This window comes from Dermochelys coriacea, chromosome 3 (assembly GCF_009764565.3).
Source record: "Dermochelys coriacea isolate rDerCor1 chromosome 3, rDerCor1.pri.v4, whole genome shotgun sequence".
NCBI classification, from domain to species: Eukaryota; Metazoa; Chordata; order Testudines; family Dermochelyidae; genus Dermochelys; species Dermochelys coriacea.
In genome coordinates, this window is record NC_050070.1 from 111,167,773 (window position 1) to 111,191,300 (window position 23,528).

Consider the following 23,528-nt stretch of genomic DNA (forward strand, 5'->3'; position numbering starts at 1 on the left):
GCAATGACTCAGAGAAATAAAGCCTAGTTTATGATGGTAGGGTAAGGCTGGTTCAGCAGCATGCCTATGTAAACATCTGCATTTACTCTGAAATGCCCTCTGTCTAAGGAATGCAAGGATAAAATGTTATTAAATTGGAAAAGGTATGACTATAGTTTGTAAAATTAATAATATATATCTTTCTGACTGCTCATTTATCCATCCATCCATGTTCCCATCTCAGAGTTGTTAACAAAATCATGACATTACGGAAATCATAGCTAGTAAGATTCTTGCTAAATTTCACCACTCAATCACTTTGAGGTTTGTTGCATTATATCCCCTATCCTTCATCTGTACATTGTCTGTTTTTAGATTGTGAGCTCTTTGAGAGATGGACTTTTTCCTCATCTTGTCTGGAAAATACTGAGTAAACGGTTGAAAATGTAATAATATCTAAGGGCCTGACCCACTGAAGTGCAGGGGAAGTCTTTCTGAGTACTTTAAGGTCCTAACTCCATGGCTGTCTTTGTATTTTGATTTGAAATATTTGAAATATAGTATTCCTTCCTCCTGTCCAGCTTTGTAAAATGAAATTAACCTCAAACTTTATTGATATATGATGATTTAGGAAATTGTGTCAAGGAAGACTTGTGGATTTCTTGGTATTAGTGCTTATTTAGAAACAACTAATATTTCTGCTCTGTAATATTTCAGCTGACTTGAACAACGTACGTTTCTCTGCATACCGTACAGCCATCAAAATCCGAAGATTGCAAAAAGCATTATGCTGTAAGTTTATCCTTCAAAATGAATTAATCACTCTGTGCAGTACTTGGGGGAAGGAGGGTGGGCCTGATCCTAAAGACACTAACATCAATGAAAAGAAAGAGAGAAAAAGGTGGGGGGGTCAGATGTCTCCTTGATAGTTTGTCATTCACACCAAAAAATGACATTAATTGCCCGTGGCCCCTGTCACTGTTATGAATTAACAAAGTTAATAAATACAAAAGAGGGCAGATCAGCGGAATGAGCTAAGCTAACATGCTTTCTCCTCTGGTTATTTTTTGAAAAGCAAATGGAAAAAAAATTGAAAATGTGCATCATATATATACAATCCATAGTGTGAAGTGATACTATGCAATAGGAAATTATTCTTGTTAAGAAGCTGACCTCTGATTATCAAATCCAATACTGGGCTATTTCATCATCTTTTATAACTGTTATACTTAATACAAAAATATTTGCCCTTATGGAAAATGACTCTTATTGTGTGAACTTCAAATAGAGATGGGTGTAAACTGCTCAGAGTTGAGGTGAAGGTAAAGGTCTTAGTGTCTGTAAATTTACTTTAGTCCATTTTCTAACTTTATTAGATGGGTTTGCTGTAAACTTTCCTTACAAATAGAGGAAAGTTGTGGAAAACAAATACACTACTAATAGCAGTAGTTTTCACTTTATATAGTGTTTTTTCTCTGAGGTATCCAGAAAGCAGGAGTGCTTTGCACATGCTCCGTATTGCACACTCTTTTGAGAAGTCCTTTTGTGTTATTTCATTATTATAGTGTGGTTTAAAGGCTTGTTTTTAAGGTTGACACGTACAGTTTTGGTAGCCTTAGAAGTAGCATATCTGGGGATTTTGTTTGATTGATTTGAGAACTGTCCTTCTGATTCAAAACTGTCAATTGCTTCCTCATCCTCAAAACAGGAGATCCCAAATTCTCATCTGAGTGGCCTGCTTAGGGCTTTAACGTCCTTTGAGATTTATCCTTTCACTCAGCATTTCCCCTGAATTCTTACAAATAGTCAGGGTAAGGAAAACAGAAAAATCCTGTTTTGGTAGAGTTAACTTGGCCTTGGACTGCTGTCTGTTGCTCTTAGGGAGGTCGGTTTCAGTGGAAAATGATGAGTAGTGTTTTGATGGTTGGTTTGTTTGGTTTTTTTTAATTTGTGAGGGAGAAGGCTGAAGGGAAGGGGAGGGGAGGAGAGATGCAGATGGAGAAGAAACTGGGAGGGAATAGGAAACTGGAGGGAAATGATTGATGAAGAAATGAGGAGGGGATTGGGGGAGACACAGCTAAAGGTAAAATAAAGAATAAAAATGGAAAGTAAAAGCCACTAAATACATAGAAAAGGAAGAAAGACAGGAATTAAAAGAGAGAACAGCAGTAAGGGGGAGAGACTGGGTAAAAACAGGTGTGATATGGGAACCTTGCCAGTGTGTGGTTTTGAGGGGGTTATAGTAGTGCATGAAGGGGCCAAGACTTGGATCTGTCATAAACTTGGCAACAACTGGCTTAAAATATTGTATGGCTTTTGTAGATCCTCTGATTCGAACTCAGGAATCAGACTCTTGTATTATAAATGGAATAATCAACTGTCAAGTGTCTACAGTACAGTAGTCTGTAGAGTATGTGGGAAGAAGTGAGGAAAGGAAAGCCAGCCTGAAGTACCAATGGAGCAAGCGATTGGTTAGGACTCCTGCTTGCAGATTCACCGCTTGTGGACTGGACTGGTCTCCCACCTCTGACAACAGGACTGCAAGGTTTGCGGTGTGGCTCATGCCACAAAGCCTTCATTTCTGGAGCTTTTGGAAAGAGGGGTTACTGCAGCCATTTGAAAGGCAGTTGCCGGAAGGAAGGAGAAATTTAAAATGTGACAGGTGCAAAAGGAATATTCAGACTCTGCTCAGTGGGTTAGTGGTAGCACTTTTATTTTTGTTCCAGCTCTCTAACCTTAGTTGCATGTCCAGGATCCAGCTGACTGGTTAGTACAAGTCTCCACAGACATAATGAAAATGACTACAAATGACTCAGCTGAAAAATGTCACTTTACAGAGTTTCTCTTTCAAAATCCAAACACAGTGCTGACTTTCAGCCTGACCTCTGCAAAATTGAAGTGGAGATACTAACCATCCATCTAAATTCATGGTGCTTTTAACAAGTTTTGGGGAAGAACCGCCTTCTCTTTCCCTCCTCCCCCGTTGCAAAGTGGGAAGATGCAGGAATAACAGCTCTTAGCTCTTATATAGTTCTTTTTATCCATAGACTTCAAAGTGCTTTCCAAAGGAGGTGTAAGTATTATTACCATTTTACAGACAGGGAAACTGAGGCAATGAGAGATGAAGTTATTTTCCCAAGGTCACCCAGCTGACCAGCAACAGAGCCATGAACAGAACTTGGAACAAATTGATAAACTAAACAGTATTAAGTCTCCAAGAACTGATGGTACTCACCCAATAGCTCTGAAGGAACTCAAATGTGAAATTGCAGGACTACTAACTGTCATCTGTAACCTATCATTTAAACCAGCTTCTGTACCAAATGACTGGATGATAGCTAATGTGATGACAATTTTTAAAAAGGGCTCCAGAGGTGACCCTGGCAACTACAGGCCAGTAAGCCTCACTTCAGTACCGGGCAAATTGGTTGAAACTATAGTAAAGAACAAAATTGTCAGACACATAGATGAACATAATTTGTTGGGAAATAGTCAACATGGTTTTTGTAAAGAGAAATCATGCCTCACTATCTACTAGAATTCTTTGAGGGGGTCAACAAGCATGTGGACAAAAGAGATCCAGTGGATATAGTGTATTTAGATTTTCAGAAAGCTTTTGACAAGGTCCCTCACCAAAAGCTCTTAAGCAAAATAAGCAGTCATTGGATAAAAGGGAAGGTTTCTCTCATGGATTGGTAACTGGTTAAAAGATAGGAAACAAAGGATAGGAAAAAATGGTCAGTTTTCAGAATGGAGAGAGGTAAATAGTGGTGTCCCCTAGGGATCTGTACTGGCCCAGTCCTATTTAACATATTCATAAATGATCTGGAAAAAGGGGTAAACAGTGAGGTAGCAAAATTTGCAGATGTACAAAACTACTCAAGATAGTAAAGTCCTAGGCAGACTGCGAAGAGCTACAAAAGAATCTCACAAAACTGGGGACTGGGCTACAAAATGGCAGATGAAATTTCATGTTGATAAATGCAAAGTAATGCACATTGGAAAACATAATCCTAACTATACATATACAATGATGGGGTCTAAATAAGCTGTTACTACTCAAGAAAGAGATCTTGAAGTCATTGTGGATAGTTCTCTGAAATCATCCACTCAATGGGCAGTAGCAGTCAAAAAAGCGAACAGAATGTTGGGAATCCTCAAGAAAGGGATAGATAATAAGACAGAAAATATCATATTGCTGCTATATAAATCCATGGTATGCCCACATCTTGAATACTGCATGCAGATGTGGTCTCCCTATCTCAAAAAAGATATATTGGAATTGGAAGAGGTTCAGAAAAGGGCAACAAAAATGATTAGGGGCATAGAATGGCTTCCATATGAGGAGAGATTAATAAGATTGGGACTTTTCAGCTTGGAAAAGAGGCGACTAAGGGCAGTTATGATAGAGGTCTATAAAATCATGAGTGGTATAGAGAAAGTAAATAAGGAAGTGTTATTTACTCCTCATAATACAAGAACAAGGGGCCACCAAATTAAATTAATAGGTAGCAGGTTTAAAACAAACACAAAGTATTGTTTTCACACAATGCACTGTCAACCTGTGGAACTCCTTGCCAGAGGATGTTGTGAAGGTCAATACTATAACGGGGTTCAAAAGGGAGCTAGATAGATTCATGGAAGATAGGTCCATCAATGGTTATTAGCCAGAATGGGCAGGAATGGTGTCCCTAGCCTCTGTTTGCCAGAAGCTGGGATTGGGTGACAGGACATGGATCACTTGATAACCTGTCTGTTCATTCCCTTTGGGGCACCTGCCATTGGCCACTGTCGGGGGACAGGACAGTGGGCTTGATGGACCTTTGCTCTAACCCAGTATAGCCGTTCTTATGTTCTTAACTCTTATCTCCTGAGTCTCATTGTCTCTTCTGTGAGAATGTAGCTGTCAAGCTGAAGAAAGGAGAGACAGCCAAAGAAATCTGCTAACTTAATTGAACATGTGTTTTGGAAAATGGATTTATTTAATACAGAAGGAGGACTCGGGAGGCATACGGATCGCTGAGAAACACATTGCTGTTTGCACCTCAAAGCAAACTAATCTGAGGAATTTTCAGCTTCCGAACACACTTTCTTGCCTCCTTTACCCAAACTCTATATTTGCTAGCCTGATTTTATAAACACTTTCAAAAATCTATGTTGTTCTTTCTGTCACTGTTTGCTTACGAATGAATACCTGACATCCAGTCAAAGGTACAGGCTGCAGTTTGATTCCTTGTGACCATAGTAATTAGAACATTTCTGTTCTTAGGATTACTACTAAGATATTCAGAGCGCACCATCAGCAGGTACTTCAGGGTAGCCTATATATAAAGAGAGTCAAAATGATAAATCTATAATTCTGCTTTTGATTTTGGGGTTTGTTTTTAGAAAGGGTGTGGACATGTCTGCTGTGCCTCTCTCATTCACCCCTTGGACCAAGTTGTCATTTGCCTTCCATTGAAAAAAGAAAATCATTTCTCATAATTTAAATGTGGAATGTCTCTAAAGGTGTCTGAATGTAGAACACTTCAGAAAGGCTTATGTCTGGCTTATGCACTAAGGCAAAGAAAGTGTCAAATCAAATCACTACAAATACGGTCATTGTAGATTGTAAAATGTGCCAATTTGCTGTCACAGCTGCAGACTGTATGACTGTCAAAAGGCCTTTTTGAGAAGAATGCAAGGACAAAGCTGAAGGAGTGTTAATCCAACTGACACTTGACGGACTTTGACTTTGAAGTGTAAATTGGTAATGCAGTAGTAGAGCTGCATAACCCAATTAATTAATACATAATTTAAGGACCTTGCTGGAATCCAGGTTTTGGGCTGTCGTTTACAGTCTGTGTCCACTCAACAGAAAGATAGAATTTTAATAGTAAGAGCAAGTTAGTGGAGATAGGGCTTCCTGGGTTCTATTCTCCCATTCTGCCACTGGCTCATTGTGCAACTTTGAGCAAGAAACAAAACTTCTCTGTGATATACATCCATCTCTGAAACTAGTATAATATACTAGTAAAGTGCTTTTTTCATGTAAGGCGCTATTTCAGTGCAAAATATAATTATCAGTAGCCATGTATAGCAGCCAGAGACTGACCTAGTTCATTTACATGGATCTGATAGAGTATACAAAATTGTCCCTTTAATTTATTTGCTGCTGTTGTGTTAAAAAAGTTGACCTTTTGAGAAGAAAGATTTTTTTTTTTTGTGTCCACTCATCCACTGGTGTAGATTTGCACATGAACTGAAAGAACTTCACTCACATGAGTGCATGGTATTGCGACCTGGTCCACAGGTCTGTAGAATTCAGTATACTGTCTCTGACAGAGGTCAGTACCCAATGGCTTTGTATGATTTCCTCCTATGTCCAGATTAAACCAGCCAGATGAGCAGTGCTATACATTGGGATAGGGTAAATTCCTTCTTGCCATACTCCACAAGCAATTAATCTTACCCAAGACATGATTACACTTGCATTGATTTATTAGCTTAATTTACATAACTATAAAATATTTCCTTTAAGTGCCCTAACTATACTGCCCTTAAAGTGTGTTCAGTTCCTTCATGTATTGTGAGGTATAAAGCTTAAAAGCTGAATTCCTCCAGCATCTTAAGCGCTGCTGTTAGTAGATCTTCATCAGCATAACATGTCAAATCCTAGAGTCAACAGAGTAGCTCTATTATTTGCTTGCACAGAGGTATTCATTGCAAAGGCCACTGTGTTAGGAACATCCAGTTCCAGACACCATTACTTCCTTTTTAACATTCAAAAGGGGTGGAAAGTTCCCATTGCCCTAACAAAATAAACTAACAAGGGTGAAGACATTCTGTTTTAATACTGGGGAAGCTGCAGTTACCAACACAGAAAGAATAATAAAACAATTTATAAGGACACCAGTTATGACAACCTTACAATTCTGAGTTCTCTCCTGAATTTCACGCAAGGTGGGTGTGAAAAAAATGACATATTCTTCAACCCACTTGGACTCGATATATTTGAAGATTGATAGTACTTTATAGTCTTGCTTCTGACTCCCCAGAATATGAAATAAAAGATTATTGTACTGTGTATGTTTCAATCTTTGAATTCTAATTTTCCTGTGTGCCATTTTGGGTATATTTCACTCATTCCAACTACTGTATAATGTTACCCTGATACTGCAAGGCATAGTAGCTACCATTCCAACAAATGGTTTGCTATAGTTAGTCCTCCCCTATCTAACCTGTGCATGTGTAGTGTTTTTTCCCAAGCCTGAGATATTTGACAATAACTTCTCCTTCAAAAACAACCTACAAGAATCTAATATCTTGTATGGATGAGTGCTGTAAAGTCGGAGTACAATATGCATATATCAGGAAAGGGAAAAGCAAGAAATGTACAGGAAATCTTTTATTGCCTTAGTCTCATTTTTACAAAGGTGTGTAGGAAAATGGATTGGACAAAACAGGGATAGGGAACATAGGCTTCTTTAAACCATGTATCTCCTTCTATGTAGTAGAAGAAAACATTGAGGTTCAACTGAATTGCTCATAGGCAGAAGAAAGATAGCTAGACATCCAGTAACATTCTAGTTTTTGCCATTATAATGTCTGTTTTCTGCGTATCTCATTTTTCAGGCCATTCTGAACCAATCTGACGCTGCACAAAGACTGATGGCCTTCTGGGGTAGGGTAACCAGACAGCAAATGTGAAAAATCGGGACAGGGGTGGGAGGTAATAGGAGCCTATATAAGAAAAAGACCCCAAAATTGGGACTGCCCCTATAAAATTGGGACATCTGGTCACCCTATTCTCGGATCCTTATTTTATACTGATACACAGCAATTTATAATTCATCCTAGAACTGTCAAGACTTATTTCCATTGAGAAGTGACATTTATACTGTTAATGCACTAATAACTCTGCCCACAAAGAAACAGTTTTGAATGATGGAGTTTCAGATTCATGCTATAGATACTGTAGTTACTATGGGAAAAGATGCCAGGAAACTGCCACTACTTCTTGCTAAAATTCCAACTTGTGTAGTTAAAGATGTCACTGAGAATTATGCCACCATTTGGCTTTTACTGTCCTTCCTTCTTTTAGACAAAGATGTGCCTCTTTTCATTACATAAAGTGACTTGAAAGAATTCAGTAATAGCCGCCTTTTCTTTCTCATCATCCAGGTGATAATTAGATTTTCATTATCACTATTACATTTGAGTGTGCTTTTTGGTATCACCACTCCTTGTTATCCATCAGAAATTCATAGCAGAAGTGTGTTCTTTTTATGGAGGGAGCCTGAAGATTTTGCATGACTATGCACTTTATCACCTTGACTAATAGGATAAAAATATAAGATGAAAATTACATCAAGCTGCTTCCCCTTAGTTTCTTTTAAATCTTCATAATTCGGCATCTACTATTCAGTTAATCAGTCCTCATTGCATCCCTAATGCACAATACTGTCAAATATTACTATCAAAGAATTTTCACAACTTTACACTATTAGAGCCCTTCAATGCTAGTTTGACACCTTAGCAGTCAAGGCCAGATTCTGCCTTCTGAGCTATGCAGAAGACTCTCAGTAAAGTGAATGGAATCCCATCTGTCACCACTGACTTCCTGAGGAAACTTTAATCCATCGGTGATCTTCCTAAAAACACCATCCTGGCCACTATGGATGTAGAAGCCCTCTACACCAACATTCCACACAAAGATGGACTACAAGTCGTCAGGAACAGTATCCCCGATAATGTCACGGCTAACCTGGTGGCTGAACTTTGTGACTTTGTCCTCACCCGTAACTATTTCACATTCGGGGACAATGTATACCTTCAAATCAGCGGCACTGCGATGGGTACCCGCATGGCCCCACAGTATGGCAACATTTTTATGGCTGACTTAGAACAACGCTTCCTCAGCTCTCGTTCCCTAATGCCCCAACTCTACTTGCGCTCCATTGATGACATCTTCATCATCTGGACCCATGGAAAAGAAGCCCTTGAGGAATTCCACCATGATTTCAACAATTTCCATCCCACCATCAACCTCAGCCTGGACCAGTCCACACAAGAGATCCACTTCCTTGGACACTACGGTGCTAATAAGCGATGGTCACATAAACACCACCCTATTCCGGAAACCTACTGACTACCTACCTATGCCTCCAGTTTTCACCCAGATCACACCACACGATCCATTGTCTACAGCCAAGCTCTATGATACAACCGCATTTGCTCCAACCCCTCAGACAGAGACAAACACCTACAAGATCTCTATCAAGCATTCTTACAACTACAATACCCACCCACTTTTCTTTGACAGAGCTATTAGAGTACCCAGAAGTCACCTACTACAGGACAGGCCCAACAAAGAAAATAACAGAATGCCACTAGCCATCACCTTCAGCCCCCAACTAAAACCTCTCCAACGCATCATCAAGGATCTACAACCTATCCTGAAGGACGACCCATCACTCTCACAGATCGTGGGAGACAGGCCAGTCCTTGCTTACAGACAGCCCCCCAACCTGAAGCAAATACTCACCAGCAACCACACCACACAACAGAACCACTAACTCAGGAATCTATCCTTGCAACAAAGCCCGTTGCCAACTCTGTCCACGTATGTATTCAGGGGACACCATCATAGGGCCTAATCACATCAGCCACACTATCAGAGGCTCTTTCACCTGCGCATCTACCAATGTGATATATGCCATCATGTGCCAGCAATGCCCCTCTGCCATGTACATTGATCAAACTGGACAGTCTCTACGTAAAGGAATAAATGGACACAAATCAGACGTCAAGAATCATAACATTCAAAAACCCGTTGGAGAACACTTCAATCTCTCTGGTCACTCAATTACAGACCTAAGAGTGGCTATTCTTCAACAAAAGACTTCAAAAACATACTCCAACGAGAGACTGCTGAATTGGAATTAATTTGCAAACGGGATACAATTAACTTAGGCTTGAATAGAGACTGGGAGTAGATGGGTCATTACACAAAGTAAAACTATTTCCCCATGTTATTCCCCCCCCACACCCCACTATTCCTCAGACATTCTTGTTAACTGCTGGAAATGGCCCACCCTGATTATCACCACAAAAGGTTTTCTTCCTCCTCCCCTCTGCCCCCCCTTGCTGGTAATAGCTCATCTTAAGTGATCACTCTCCTTACAGTGTGTATCATAAAACCCATTGTTTCATGTTCTCTGTGTGTATATATAAATCTCTCCACTGTATTTTCCACTGAATGCATCCGATGAAGTGAGCTGTAGCTCACGAAAGCTTATGCTCAAATAAATTGGTTAGTCTTTAAAGTGCCACCAATACTTCTTTTCTTTCCTCTGAATTCTGCAGCTGAGGGCAGAATTCTCTAATCATACAGTTCTCATCAGCTGTTTTTAAACATTATGCTGAGTAGCATTGTGTTTTTGTTGTTTGCTTGTAAGATTAAGAAACCCAAACTAACCCAGAAAACAAACAAATAAGAAACAAAAACAGCCAAAGCTGTAGCTCCCTGCTTAACAGGAGTGCTTCACCAGTTTTAGTACAGCTAAGCCACTGCTTCAGCTAACTTGTCTGTAATTAATGCTATAATGACATGAGGATTCAGGAGGCAAACACTGAATCCAGTGATGAGGCATCATTATTATTTGTTTTGTTTTTTATTATGTTATTAGTGGACCTGTTGGATTTGAACAGAACAAATGAAGTTTTCAAAGAGCACAAGTTGAGCCAAAATGACCAGCTCCTTGGTGTCCAGGATGTGATCAGTTGTCTCACTACTACTTACACTGGACTTGAAGAGAAGCACAAGGACCTGGTGAATGTTCCTCTCTGTGTAGATACGTGTCTCAACTGGCTGCTCAACGTGTATGATACGTAAGTAATGTGTTCTTATTTACAGCATGTAGCTCATTGTTTCAATGTAGTATACGCAAAATGTATACCATGTGTACAGTGAGTTCAGTGGGGTTGTACTTGACATGATATGTGTAGAAAAGATTCTAGAGTGTAGCACTCTAAGATTTGTCTGTCTTTTTTTATGATTTTCTTTTTGGGAAGGGTGGTGTGGTGAGAGAAAAGCTGTGATAGCAAAACTTCAATTAATACTTCAGGGAAATACATGCTTTTGTTCCTATTGATAAAGTTTCTGTCTGATTCACTGGTGACACTGAGTTTGATTCACTGGTGATACTATGGATACTTTAAAATGGCCTGTTTCTTATCCCACCTACTCAAAAGCCCTGGAATACAAGCATATGTATATGTGGAAAATGCTATCCTAGAAGCATAAAAAATTTTAAGGAGGTGTGTCCTTCATTTGGCAATTAGTGTTACTGTGCTGGGTGCAGAACCAGAGAAGCACCAAGAACATTGCAACCTGCATAGCATCCATTCCAAATTTAAAGGTAACAAATGGCCAGAATTACAAAATAACTATTAAAAAAAACTTGATAACAGCCATCCAACACAAAAACAAAAAGTGAAACCAACTACAACTCCACAACCAACTAACAACCGCCTCCCGCAGAAATCAAGATACTGAACATTGGGCAAGATGGACACTGAAGAACACCTTAACAACATCAGCCTATCAAGACTACCCCAACCACAGGGATGGGGAAACTACGGTCTGTAGGCCACTTCCGGCCCGTCAGACGTTTTTATCCGGCGCTCAAGCTCCCACTGGGGAGCAGGGTCAGGGACTTGACCCGCTCTGCCTGCCCAGTGCTCCCGCCAGAGAGTGGTATCAGGAGTTTGCCCTTCTCCGCCTGCCTGGCTCTCCCCAGCCCTAACTCATAATCCCCTTGATGAGCACCATCTTCCAGCACACAGAGCCACACTGCGCAGGCATGACCTCTCCACACTGTTTCCAGGATCAGAACCCTGCTCCTATGCGGCAGCTCCCCCCCCCCACCATGCAGCAACATGCCCAATCCCCCCATGGTCTCCTACGGCCCTGACCTCGAGAGCCTCGAAACTGCCCAGGGGCCGCACCTGGTATGGCTGCCTTGGTGTCACTGCCAGTAGGAGTCCCCAATACTGCCCCTGTAGAGCCGCCACATCCCATGAATCTTCCCTTCCCACCCCTCTTATAGAGCCCTCCCATGCTACACCCCATGAGTACCCCTCCCTCACCAGGCATGCATGGCCCACCATAAAAATTCCATACCAGATGCAGCCCTCGGGCCAAAAAGTTTGCCCACCCCAGCCTAACCAGAACTGAAGTACCTGAACTCTCCAGTGGACTGATTCTGCAGAACCTGATAATATACTAATGAAGAGAACAAAAAGAATTCTTCTACCGTTTCCTCCTTAAGGAATTATTTCAGAACAAAGATGACACTATCTACAACTACCACATCCCCACTGACAGAAATAAGAATCATCTGATTCCCAGAGACCAAAACCACACACTGGATCATAACATCGAATGCCTCAGGAAAAAAAATTGACTGTGAAATCTCAAGACACTACATCCATCACAATCTCTCTACCACTGAGGGGATAACTACACAGTCCCTGAAATCCAACCACCAGATTGTGTTCAAACCTGTAGACAAAGGGGACACTAGTGTAGTCCTTAATTGCGATGACTATGTCAAGGAGGCCAAAGACAACTCTCACACCTCCTACTGTGAAGAATGCAAAGGAATTTAAAGATACCATCAAATCCTTCCCCAGACAACTCTAAGAAAAACTCTGCAAGCACATCCCCCCACAAACCCACCCCAGGTTTCTTCTGCATGCTTCCCAGAACACACAAACCAGGGAACCCAGGCAGACCCATCATATCTGGCCATGACACTCTTACCAAAGAAGTATCAAGACTCATAGAAACCACCCTTAAACTACTCTCTGGACAAAGGAGCAGCTATCAATTTACTCCAGAAACTCCATGATATTAACAACCTCTCTCAGAACACCATTCTGGCCATGACTATCTCTTCCCTATACACCAATATCCCTCACCATGACTGCATCACTGCCTGCCTCAGAGACACACAAGATAATACACAATGCTCAGAAATTCACCCAAAACGCATCACCAAACTCATCCATTTCATCCTTATCCGCAACCACTTCACATTTAACGACAAACAGTTTGCAGCCATGTGTACTAGGATGGCTCCCCAATTTCAACCTCATCATGGGCCACCTTGAGGAAGAATCTCTAGAAAAATGCACCACAAAACAAATGATACATAGATGATATTTTCATCCTCTGGACAGATGAAGTAAACTCCCTCATGGACTTGCACCACAACTTAAACAACCACTACCCATCCATCAACATCTCTCTAGACCACTCCCATACCAGCATCAAGTGGACATCATGATTAGCTTAAAAAATGCTGCAAACAATAATATACAACGAACCCACCTATCATCACAGTTACCTCCTCAGATCCAGCAACCATCCCAGACACACCAAGAAATCGGTTATCTGCAGCCAGGTGCTCAGATGCCACAGAATTTGCTCCAAGGAGAATGTCCAAGATACACACCTAACATGCTTAAAACTCGTTCACCAAACAAGGATGCTGCACCAGAAGAGTAGATTGCATCATGATACAAATGATACATAGATGATATTTTCATCCTCTGGACAGATGAAGTAAACTCCCTCATGGACTTGCACCACAACTTAAACAACCACTACCCATCCATCAACATCTCTCTAGACCACTCTCATACTAGCATCAAGTGGACACCATGATCAGCTTAAAAAATGCTGCAAACAATAATATACAACGAACCCACCTATCATCACAGTTACCTCCTCAGATCCAACAACCATCCCAGACACACCAAGAAATCGGTTATCTGCAGCCAGGTACTCAGATGCCACAGAATTTGCTCCAAGGAGAATGTCCAAGATACACACCTAACATGCTTAAAACTCGTTCACTAAACAAGGATGCTGCACCAGAAGAGTAGATTGCATCATCGAAAGGGCCACCGAAATACCCCAGGCGAACCTGCTTCACTGCAGGAAAAAGAAACTCACTGACTGCACTCCCCATAATTGTCACCTCCCACTCCACACTGAAACCCTTACAGGTATCATCAATCAATTACAACACATTTTTCATGGGGACAATATCCTGAAAGAAATCTTTCAGAAAGCCCCTCTGCTGGCCTTTAGACTACCCAATTTCCCTGCCCCCCACACATACCTCTCCAAGCTCATCATCAGGAAAATAATAAAAGACAAAAACACCATATCACCCGCAGGTGAACACTTTTCACAAAGTGATCATTCTTTCTGATCTTTCAATACATGTCCTCGAGGGAAACTTGCAAAACACCTTCAAAAGGCAAGCCTGGGAACTTAAATTCATAACTCTGCTAGACATCAAAAGCTGTGGCCTTCACTGGGGTTTTATGGCTCATTACAGCAATTTGTAACATGCCACACTGCCTTCTACCTTTAGTTGCCCACTTCAAACCCTTTATGGGTAGCAGTCTAGCCCACTTCATTTCAGGTGACTGCCTACCACATGTTACCCCTTCTCATTAACAGTCTTGTCTCAACTTGTATTTAGCTCAGATACTCTAAGCATCCTTCCCCAACCTGAAGAAGAATTCTGTGGAGCTCAAAAGCTTGTACCTTCCACCAACAGAAATTGGTCCGATAAAAGATATTATCTCACTCACCTTGTGTCTCAGAATTATTTTAATCAGTTACTATACCTAAATAACTCCACAATTCTAGGGCTACAACAGGGAACATCTCAGTTATTTATTGTATAATTAGTTATGTATCTGTAAGCTTGTCAGAATTTGATTCTCATTTTTTTTATAATTTTGACATATTATTTTTAACCACTTTTTCAATTATTGTCATTTTAAATGTTCACAGTTGCAGAAAATTCAGTGGAGATGGGTCAGACCATAATTATTTTTAGTAGAGTTGTAAATATGTGCTTTATGCAGCCTTCATTACAACACGTTTTATACACATTAAGGTGGGGCTCTAAGTTCTTAAGCAGAAGTTTCTCAGTTTATCTGTAAATTTTGCTTCTTATCAATGGAAATATTTTTCTACAGTTTGTGTATATACAGTGAAATGTTTCCTCTCCCTTAAATCGAATTCTTCCAAGCTTATATTTCTGTCACAGCCTTGGTTGAGCCCCCCTACTGGACACTCACCTGTTTGGATCCTAACACTGATCCCATGTGTTTCTCATTCAGCGCACTGAGTCTGAGCAGCATCCAGGCCACGTCTCTGTATCTAGCCTCTCAGGCTCGCTCCCAGGATTCAGACTCCCTGTCTTAGTACCCTTCTCAGAAGTGGAACCCTATGATTTAGCTGCCCTAGGCCCCAAGACCAGTGCTGAACCCCAAGTCTCCCCAGTAGGTTAAGCACACCCTTTCCCAGAGCTGCACCCTCGTAGGTACACGTTTAATCCTCCAGGGACATATGCCCGTTTTAGCAAGGAGCCCAGAGTCTTTGCAAAGTATGTTCTTAAATACGCGCACTCTCTCTCACTCTCACACACACTCACTCACACACACACACATACACCCTCTTGCTCTCTCATTCACTTACTTCATTCATATAGAAAGCAAAGATCCGTGCAAAAATAACAAAATCTGCCCACAAAATCCCTCCTTCCAGTGTCCCCACTACACTGAGTGTTCACTGGGTGTTAGTTCAGTTGTTTCAGAGTCCCCAGACCCTCCTCTGCTCCTGATCAGCTTTCAGGTTCATTCTCTTGGCCCCTGTAACGAGCTTCCTCAAGCTTGTTCAGATCTGATGATCAAAAAGTTCCTTCTAGCTTGGAAAGTACATCTCTGTGTTTCCTGGACCTCATAGAGTTTGAATTTTTCAAAGTCAGTTCCAACACCTTATTTCTTGTTGCTTTTTTGCTGCTGCAGCATTTCCACTTCTCCAACCCTTCTCCCTGCAGGTGAACGGGACAGAAAACCAGTGTCCTGCAGCTTGGCCAAATTTCACTGTATTGCCAGGCATTTTCATTCCATGTAAATGACTGCTTTGATTGTCCTGTAGCTGTTTCCAGATAGAGTATGTGATCTCTGATATGCGCATGGCTGATTTTAATACACACTATAGGTTACTTATTTGTAGATTTCATAAAATCAGTCAGAATTCATATGTTGTACATAGATTCCCCAAGTCGTCACATATCTCTTCCCACTTCAAGACAAACAGAGCAGAGGCATCTCTCAAGTACTCCAGGGAGGTTCTCAACCCTCTGCTATTGCATCTTATTGATCTAAAACTTCAGACAGTAAAACAGTCCCAAAATCACACGAATATACAGTTTTCATTAAAACATTACTAATCAGTTTCTATGTACGTCATTACAGATCTCCTCCCTCATGATCCCCCATGAAGGAGGTACATATGTGGGGCACATGAACTCTCTCCATATGCTCTTGTCACCCAAATACTTATGATTAGTTGGGGTGGGCCCAGAAGGCCCCCCCAGCAGAGTGGGCCTCTAATAGATGAGGGATTCCCATCTTCGCCAGTGCCAAGTTCCCTTTTCCCAACCTACTGAGGAGAATTTCCTCCCTCACCCTGTTAGGTTCATTTACATTTTGATTGACCAACCAGCAGTTATAAACTAGCGAGGCACTTTACCTACCATGTATTTATCTTGTGAAGTTCTTAGGGGAAGGGGAGCCACAGAAGGGTCTGAAAACTGTGCCCTTAGATAACTAATGTGACTGTTACCAGCCTAGGTTCACTAAGGGTCTTTCTGAGTGCACCTCCTCAAACTTCAGGCCTCCGGCCTTTTCCTCTCCTGGAGTGGCATCCACAGTTTGTCCAGCCTCAGATCAGGGCTTCGTTTGCAGTCCGATGGGTACCACAGACCAAGATTATGCTGACAACGCTGCCTTGCTTGTGGAGAAACAAGAGAATTTCAGTCCTGCCTTCCAAGGTCTTTAAGACACCACCCACACCATGAGGTTTCTTTTTGGGAGTCTGTGACAGCATACATTTGCAGTAAGAAACAGCTTCTTCAAAACAAAGCATGATTTATTTTGCCCAAAAGATACACAGTGCTTAGAAAAGTGGATTTAAAATAAGAGACCTATGTGCATGTTCTCTTACCTAAGTTTAACCTCTCTATTCATCACTGGTGCAGGTCTGGCTTAGTTTCCATCTCTGAGCTGGGAGAAAAAGCCCAGGCTCCTTGCAGCCTTCTCTTGTCTCTGAGTGTATGTCTGCACTGCAATTAGACACCTGTGGCTGGCCTGTGACCGCTGACTTGGCCTCACAAGGCTTAGGCTAAGGGGGCTGTCTAATTGCAGTACAGACATTTGGGCTGAGGCTTGAGCCTAGACTCTAGGACTCTGCGAAGTGGGATAGTCCCACAGCTCCAGAGCCATCCATAGGATATCCTAGCCGGGATGCAACCAGCTAGGTGACTTCTCGCCTCAACTGATGGCCCAGCCATTGTTGTTTTAACTCCCTTGAAGCTGGGTACCTGGCTGTCTTATCATGTCACTCTTTTAACTTTCTTTCTGGGTCCCTCATCAGCGCCTTAACAGCTTCCTTCAATTTAACTCTATGCATTCTGGCAGTAGCAATACACAGTTGAATAGGGAAACTGAGACACACACAATATTCATAAGAAATAGTGCAGACATTTTTTTCCAGTTCATCACAAATGTATCAGTGGAAAACAGAGAGAGGGGCAGGTTCAGATACATTCCTTGACTTGGAAGCTGTTGCATGCTTAGTATCAGAAAATGGATAGTGTCAAAGGAGAATATAAGCTTCTGATTCCTCTGTATTTATCATTGGAACATTATTTGGTTATTGTGTTGAAAGTGTTGATCTGATGTCTGAAACAAAACTCTTTGATTAAAGAAGTCTTAGGGTACAAAATGTGAAAAATATTTGATTTCTTACTCTCAAAATTAGAGAGTAAATATTCTTTCTCTTTCCATCTTCACCCCCTCACTCTCCATCCCCAAAAATATTAAAGATTGGGAAATCATTTTAAATTGCCATTTTTGAAATGTCCTTTAGAAAGGAAATAATTTGTCTCCTGACGTTTCCTTTGTTTATTGCATCCATGTTATACATATATAGTGTTTCAAATCATTAAACTTCCTACAAAAGCATCTGTTTGTCAACCTGAGATTTAATTAGTGGTTTGCAGATTGAACAGCTTCCCAGTTTGTAGTAAAACTCACCTACTGATTATGTGACCATTAAAAAGAAGCAATTTTTTTTTTAGAGACAGTTGACAACAATGAAATCTGTTGTGTTTGGTATTTTCTGACACATGGAGAATTATTAATTCTTCAAGCTCGATAGAAAAAAGGAACGGACTCCCTGCAACCTTTATATTCTCAAGGACCCAAAAGGTTATTTTGTTGATTAGCATCTGAAATATGTTTCAGCCTTAAACTTGATTCCTTGAGAGAATTTTGGCTTGTCTAGAACACCTTTAAAAATACAGTATTGAAAATATAACTTGTAGGTACAATGTGAAATAGTTCTAAATGTCTTATTGAGGGAAGAGAAGTGTGTGTGTGAGGAATCAAGTACTTCATATGGGTTTTTAAATAAATCTCACAGGTAGGTTATTGCACTAGGACACTTGCATACATTTAATTAATCTGAAAGCACATATAAATAAATAAGTACATTATTATCTCTATGGATATCATACATTGTCCAGTCTTAGGAAATATATGTGTCACTTACATGAAATGGGCTAACAAGCTTATAGATTACAGTAAAATATAGTACCCCCCGAAGCAGTTGCTTCACCTGTGTTAAGGTGAACACAATATCTGGTGTATAGTATGTTTCCCTAGGGTGGTCAATGACCCATTCTTCTTATCTGAAAGTAATTCAAAGAACTCTAAATGAACCACATAGTGTCCATAGGGAAACTTTTGTGGGTTTTCTGCTGGTTTTGTAACTACTTTTATCAGGTGGTTGTATTTTGGAGGGAAATGTAATCTTTTCAAATGTCAAGGTCTCCTGAAGTGAGGGATCTCTTCTGTATAAATGCCTGTTTGAAAGGCTGGGTGTGCTTTTTTTCTTGCGTTCTGTAAGTCCAATTGTCTGTGATACATATGCTAGGCAATGTTATAGACCCAAGCTTTTCTGTAAGACTCAAAGCTGTTCTCCTAGAGCCACCTCATTATCTTTCATTTTTGGTTTGCTCCTCCTACAAAGAATCATGGCTTTGTTGTTGTAAAATTGCCAGTGATCCATTCATAGATGTTGTATTTACTATAATTTTTATCTTGTCCCGTTTTTTTACTTGAAATTAGGTCAAATAGCAGTGAATTCCAGTCTTTCTGCTGGCTCACATATTGTGCTCTTTTAATCAAGAACTGGCAACTTTGCTCCAACATATCTTATAATGGTTTTATGGACTCTTCTCCATTTGGATCCCACAGTGAAGTAACAAACAAATCATGACTTTGAGTTGCTACAGTGATAGGTGCACAGTAAATTACATTGTCTTGTTCATGTAATCTTTATGATGATGCATCTGAGTTGTGTCATACCAAGTGTTGTTAGATCAATATAGTGACGTTAGACTCTGGACTGTTGGGTTCAAATGATAGGTCAGGCTGGTAGCACTGCGCCCTATTAAGATTATCCACTTCTCATTATAGGAACCTGTTTTAAGCTGTTTCTTACTTCGGCAAAACTTCAACTATTTGGGCTAAAATTTTCCATGCTAGGTGTGAATTTTTTTGAAAATAACAGTGAAAATGGTTCAGCTGTTCCTCAGAAAATGAGGCTATGAAAAATACATTGTTTTGCCCAAGCTAAAAAAATTCTGGTGATCTTTTCTTTGGAAAGCTCTAGCATCTCCATGCTTTGGAACAGGGACTTGAAAGTGTGGAGAGGTGTGGCTTTGGTGTTAGGGATGTTTGTTTTCCTATCCCTGTAAAAATACACCCAAATATGGCCAATTTATAGGCCTTTGCAAAATTGCATTTTGCACATGCTCAGTGCAAACTTTTTTATATTGTAACAGCTAAATTCCCCAAAGATGCTATGTGTACTGGGCATTCTTCATCCTAGGCTGAGCGGGACTTAACCTGTAGTTGCAGCTCTGGGCTAATATGTGCTGTGTCAGGTCCAGGTCCTGGCAGCATAGAGATTCAAATGCAGAGACGGAAGAGAGGTTCTTTCTCCCTCTGCATTCAAATCAGGCAGCTTCCTCTTCCACCCTGTCTTTGAGGGGCTGTATGAGTAGATTAAAGCAATGAGCACGTTTGGGGTTTGGGAGGAGTAGATTGAGACAAAGAGCCCAGACAGGGGAACTAGGATTGGAGGCTGGCAAGAAAAAGGGGGAGAGAAATTGTCTTGGGGATTTGGGTGGGCAGAGATTAAGGCTAACAGCAAGAAGGAAGATTAGGACTGGTTGGTCAAGGGGACTGGGAGCTGGGGAGGAAAATGTGTTGTATGGGAATGTGAGCCAGTAGATGGCGAGGAGACTGAGACTGGATGAGGAGCCAAGAGAAACACTTGGTCTGGCTGGGCAAAGAGGCTGGGACAGAGAACCAGTAGGGAAGGAATTGATGGAGAAGGGAAGGTAGATCTGACAAGGAGCTGTGATACAGGGGGAAGAACTGGCATTGGTTAGTAACGGGTGAGGACAAGGAATTAGGGGTGGATGGGGATTCTGAAATTGGACTAGGAGTCTGGGAGCAGAGATTGAGACTGGAATTGGTCCAGAATTTTTTGACAACATTTTTTGAAATAGAAAGTAACAATTTATCAAAATCAGAACTGTTCACAGGAAAGGATTGGTTTTGACAAATTTCCCATTTGTTTAACATTTTGGTTCAAAACATGTTTTGTTTGTTTATTTGGAAAAAAAAACAAAACATGTGTGTGTTGCTTTAACAACTCCTCTCATGCATACCATGTCAGAAATTAAGTATGTGCATATTTTTCAGTGTTGGAAGGGTCATTAGTAAAGGCAAAAATCAGCAGGTCCTTAATTAGTGCAGTTTTTGCAATGAACTTTTGAATTTTCTTAAATGATGGTCCTTTCTCTCCATTTCCTGACTTTATCACATTAGTACCAATTATGAACTACATTTTGCTTATGGGTTTAAAATTGTATCGTTTGGAGCCCAGTGTGTATCCTGATATTTTTTAAAATGTCAAAAAGAAAAGGTGTACTTGTGGCACCTTAGAGACTAACAAATTTATTAGAGCATAAGCTTTCGTGAGCTACAGCTCACTTCATCGGATGCTCACGAAAGCTTATGCTCTAATAAATTTGTTAGTCTCTAAGGTGCCACAAGTACTCCTTTTCTTTTTGCAAATACAGACTAACACGGCTGCTACTCTGAAACCTTTAAAATGTCAGACAGCATGAGTCTGAAGTCATATTGCGAACAGCTCCACATTCTCTAATTAGCAAGTACATTCAGCTGTTTATGTACTGGTGCACCGATACATCAAAATCTTTTAAAAAGAGAGATGGAGCACAGTGGGTAAAAAGCATTAATGAATCTGTACAGTACAAGAGCTCAGCTTCATTTTACAGTCCCCATCTCTCACTGTGCAGTGTGCTTCCCAGCTGTCTGCTGGTGTGTACTTTTTGTTGTGTAAATCACATTTATCAAATAATACTATGATTTTTATAGTGCTAAATTTCATCATTTTGGGGATAATGTGAAATGTTAAGATGACAGGTACCCAAGTTGAGGAGTTTTTGTGAAGGAGAATTCCCTTAATGTGATTATCAGTTCTAAAGACCTGAAGTATCTTGTTTAAAGAATTTAGGTATAGTTTGTATAACTTCTCAGGTGTTTTGAATTTGGAATGAACCTATACTATAATATTAACTGTATTTAAGCTCTCTAATAGTTTTGTGCAATTTCAGGGGTCGGACAGGAAAAATCAGGGTGCAGTCCCTGAAGATCGGGTTGATGTCTCTTTCCAAGGGTCTTCTAGAAGAAAAGTATAGATGTAAGTAAGAACTTATTCCATAAAATGTGTGACTCTGTACTACTTATATTAAAAGATAAAGAGTCATGATTTAAACAAAAAGCAAAATCATTCTCTTGCCCTCTTGAAATATTTTTTGATGAGATAGTAGAACAACATGAGCTTTTTCACTGTCATCGGTCATTGGGGTAAAGTGTGGGCAAGTAGATTTTATGCCGTGATTTGTAAATTATGCAGTTACAACATATGGTAAAGCGGGATTAAGTGGTTGTACATGGTTTCTATAGAAAAGCCAGAAAAATGTCTTGTTTTACATATATTTGAAATGATCCTTTGCCCGTTTAACAAAATGGTGCAACATTCATATGTTCAGTTTATGGAAAAATCAAACAAGTCAGAGTTGATAGGAACAGGTGCATAGGTTTGATAAACTACTGCGAGGAAATATACCAAAATACAGCAGCTGCATTAAATGTGTCTGTTTGAGGAAGGATGACTGTCACTTTGCAGATTCTGCTCCATCATCTGAACTTCCTGCTAAAACCTTGCCCAGTGTAATAGAACAAAGGCATGAAGTTGTATTGATTGATTTAGATATTTTGAAAATGTTGAGGATGTTGGACATTTTGAAAAGCTTTAGTAAAATAGCAACATTTAGCAAAAATATTTGCAGAAACATAGAGTGACATTCTACTGTACAGTACCTTATGAGTAATTCAGAACAAAGAACTAGTGCAATCCTAGGGGAGGGCTAATAATACAGTATGGATTTATGGAACTTAAAATTAGTTTTTATGGGAGTAGCAGTCTGACACATTTCACAGAACAAAAGTAAGTAACAGTATATAGAGAGAATATTTGTTATATCTTTCACAGAAAACTGTGGCACTCTTTGGGAATATATTCCTGGCTTTTAAAAAGAGCACTTTTACATAAACTGTTGATTACCATGACTAAATTAGCAAAAATCTTGTGAATTGGGGCCAATTTCAACATCTGTGGTTTTGTACAGTCATAGTCTTTCCCAGTATGTTGTGCATTTTTTTTATTCCGTAGCATGATTTAGTTCATATGAATTGGTCTTTGTTTTCATGAACAAGGGGGAGGGCTGAGTATCTATACAACTAATCAAAATTCATAATAAGACGGCAGAATGGGATTTGTGAAAAATGAAAAGCTGATCGTAGGATCAAAGGGTTTGGTTCCCTTGATAAAATGGTAAGAACCAACCAAAATATTAGGAAAACTTCATAGAGGTTGTTTGTTTGTTTTTTTCAAACTCAAAATTTCCCTCAACAATATAAAATAGACCTTGTTGATCAAATATTCCCTAGAGACTAAATACAAACATTTAAGTTGAATAGTAAATTGGCTAGGTGAAGGTAAATTTCAGCAATTATTTCTAATATAAAACAAAAGTGGCAATTGACCACCAGTACAAATTTGCATAATTGACTTACAAGTTTATAGCACTCTTCAGAAACAAATTAAAGTGAAGAGTTCTGGTTTTGGGGGGCACAAAAGGTTAACTTACTTGTCTCAGAAGATTTGTGTACTAAGGCAATCACAAGTTAAATTCTAAAACTCACTGTATCAAAGAGACGTTAAATATCTAAGTAGCTTCCTGAAC

General features: G+C 40.1%; 1 protein-coding gene across 7 annotated transcripts in view; it reads left to right on the plus strand.

The window, feature by feature from the left end:
- UTRN (utrophin) overlaps positions 1-23,528 on the plus strand; it is a 607,443-nt gene that overhangs the window by 487,469 nt on the left and 96,446 nt on the right. For all 7 annotated transcript variants that reach the window (XM_038397679.2, XM_043511144.1, XM_043511142.1 and 4 more), the window contains 3 exons: positions 697-771; positions 10,650-10,851; positions 21,834-21,919. In XM_038397679.2, coding sequence (XP_038253607.1) covers positions 697-771; positions 10,650-10,851; positions 21,834-21,919 — 363 coding nt within the window. The remainder of the gene's footprint in view (positions 1-696; positions 772-10,649; positions 10,852-21,833; positions 21,920-23,528) is intronic.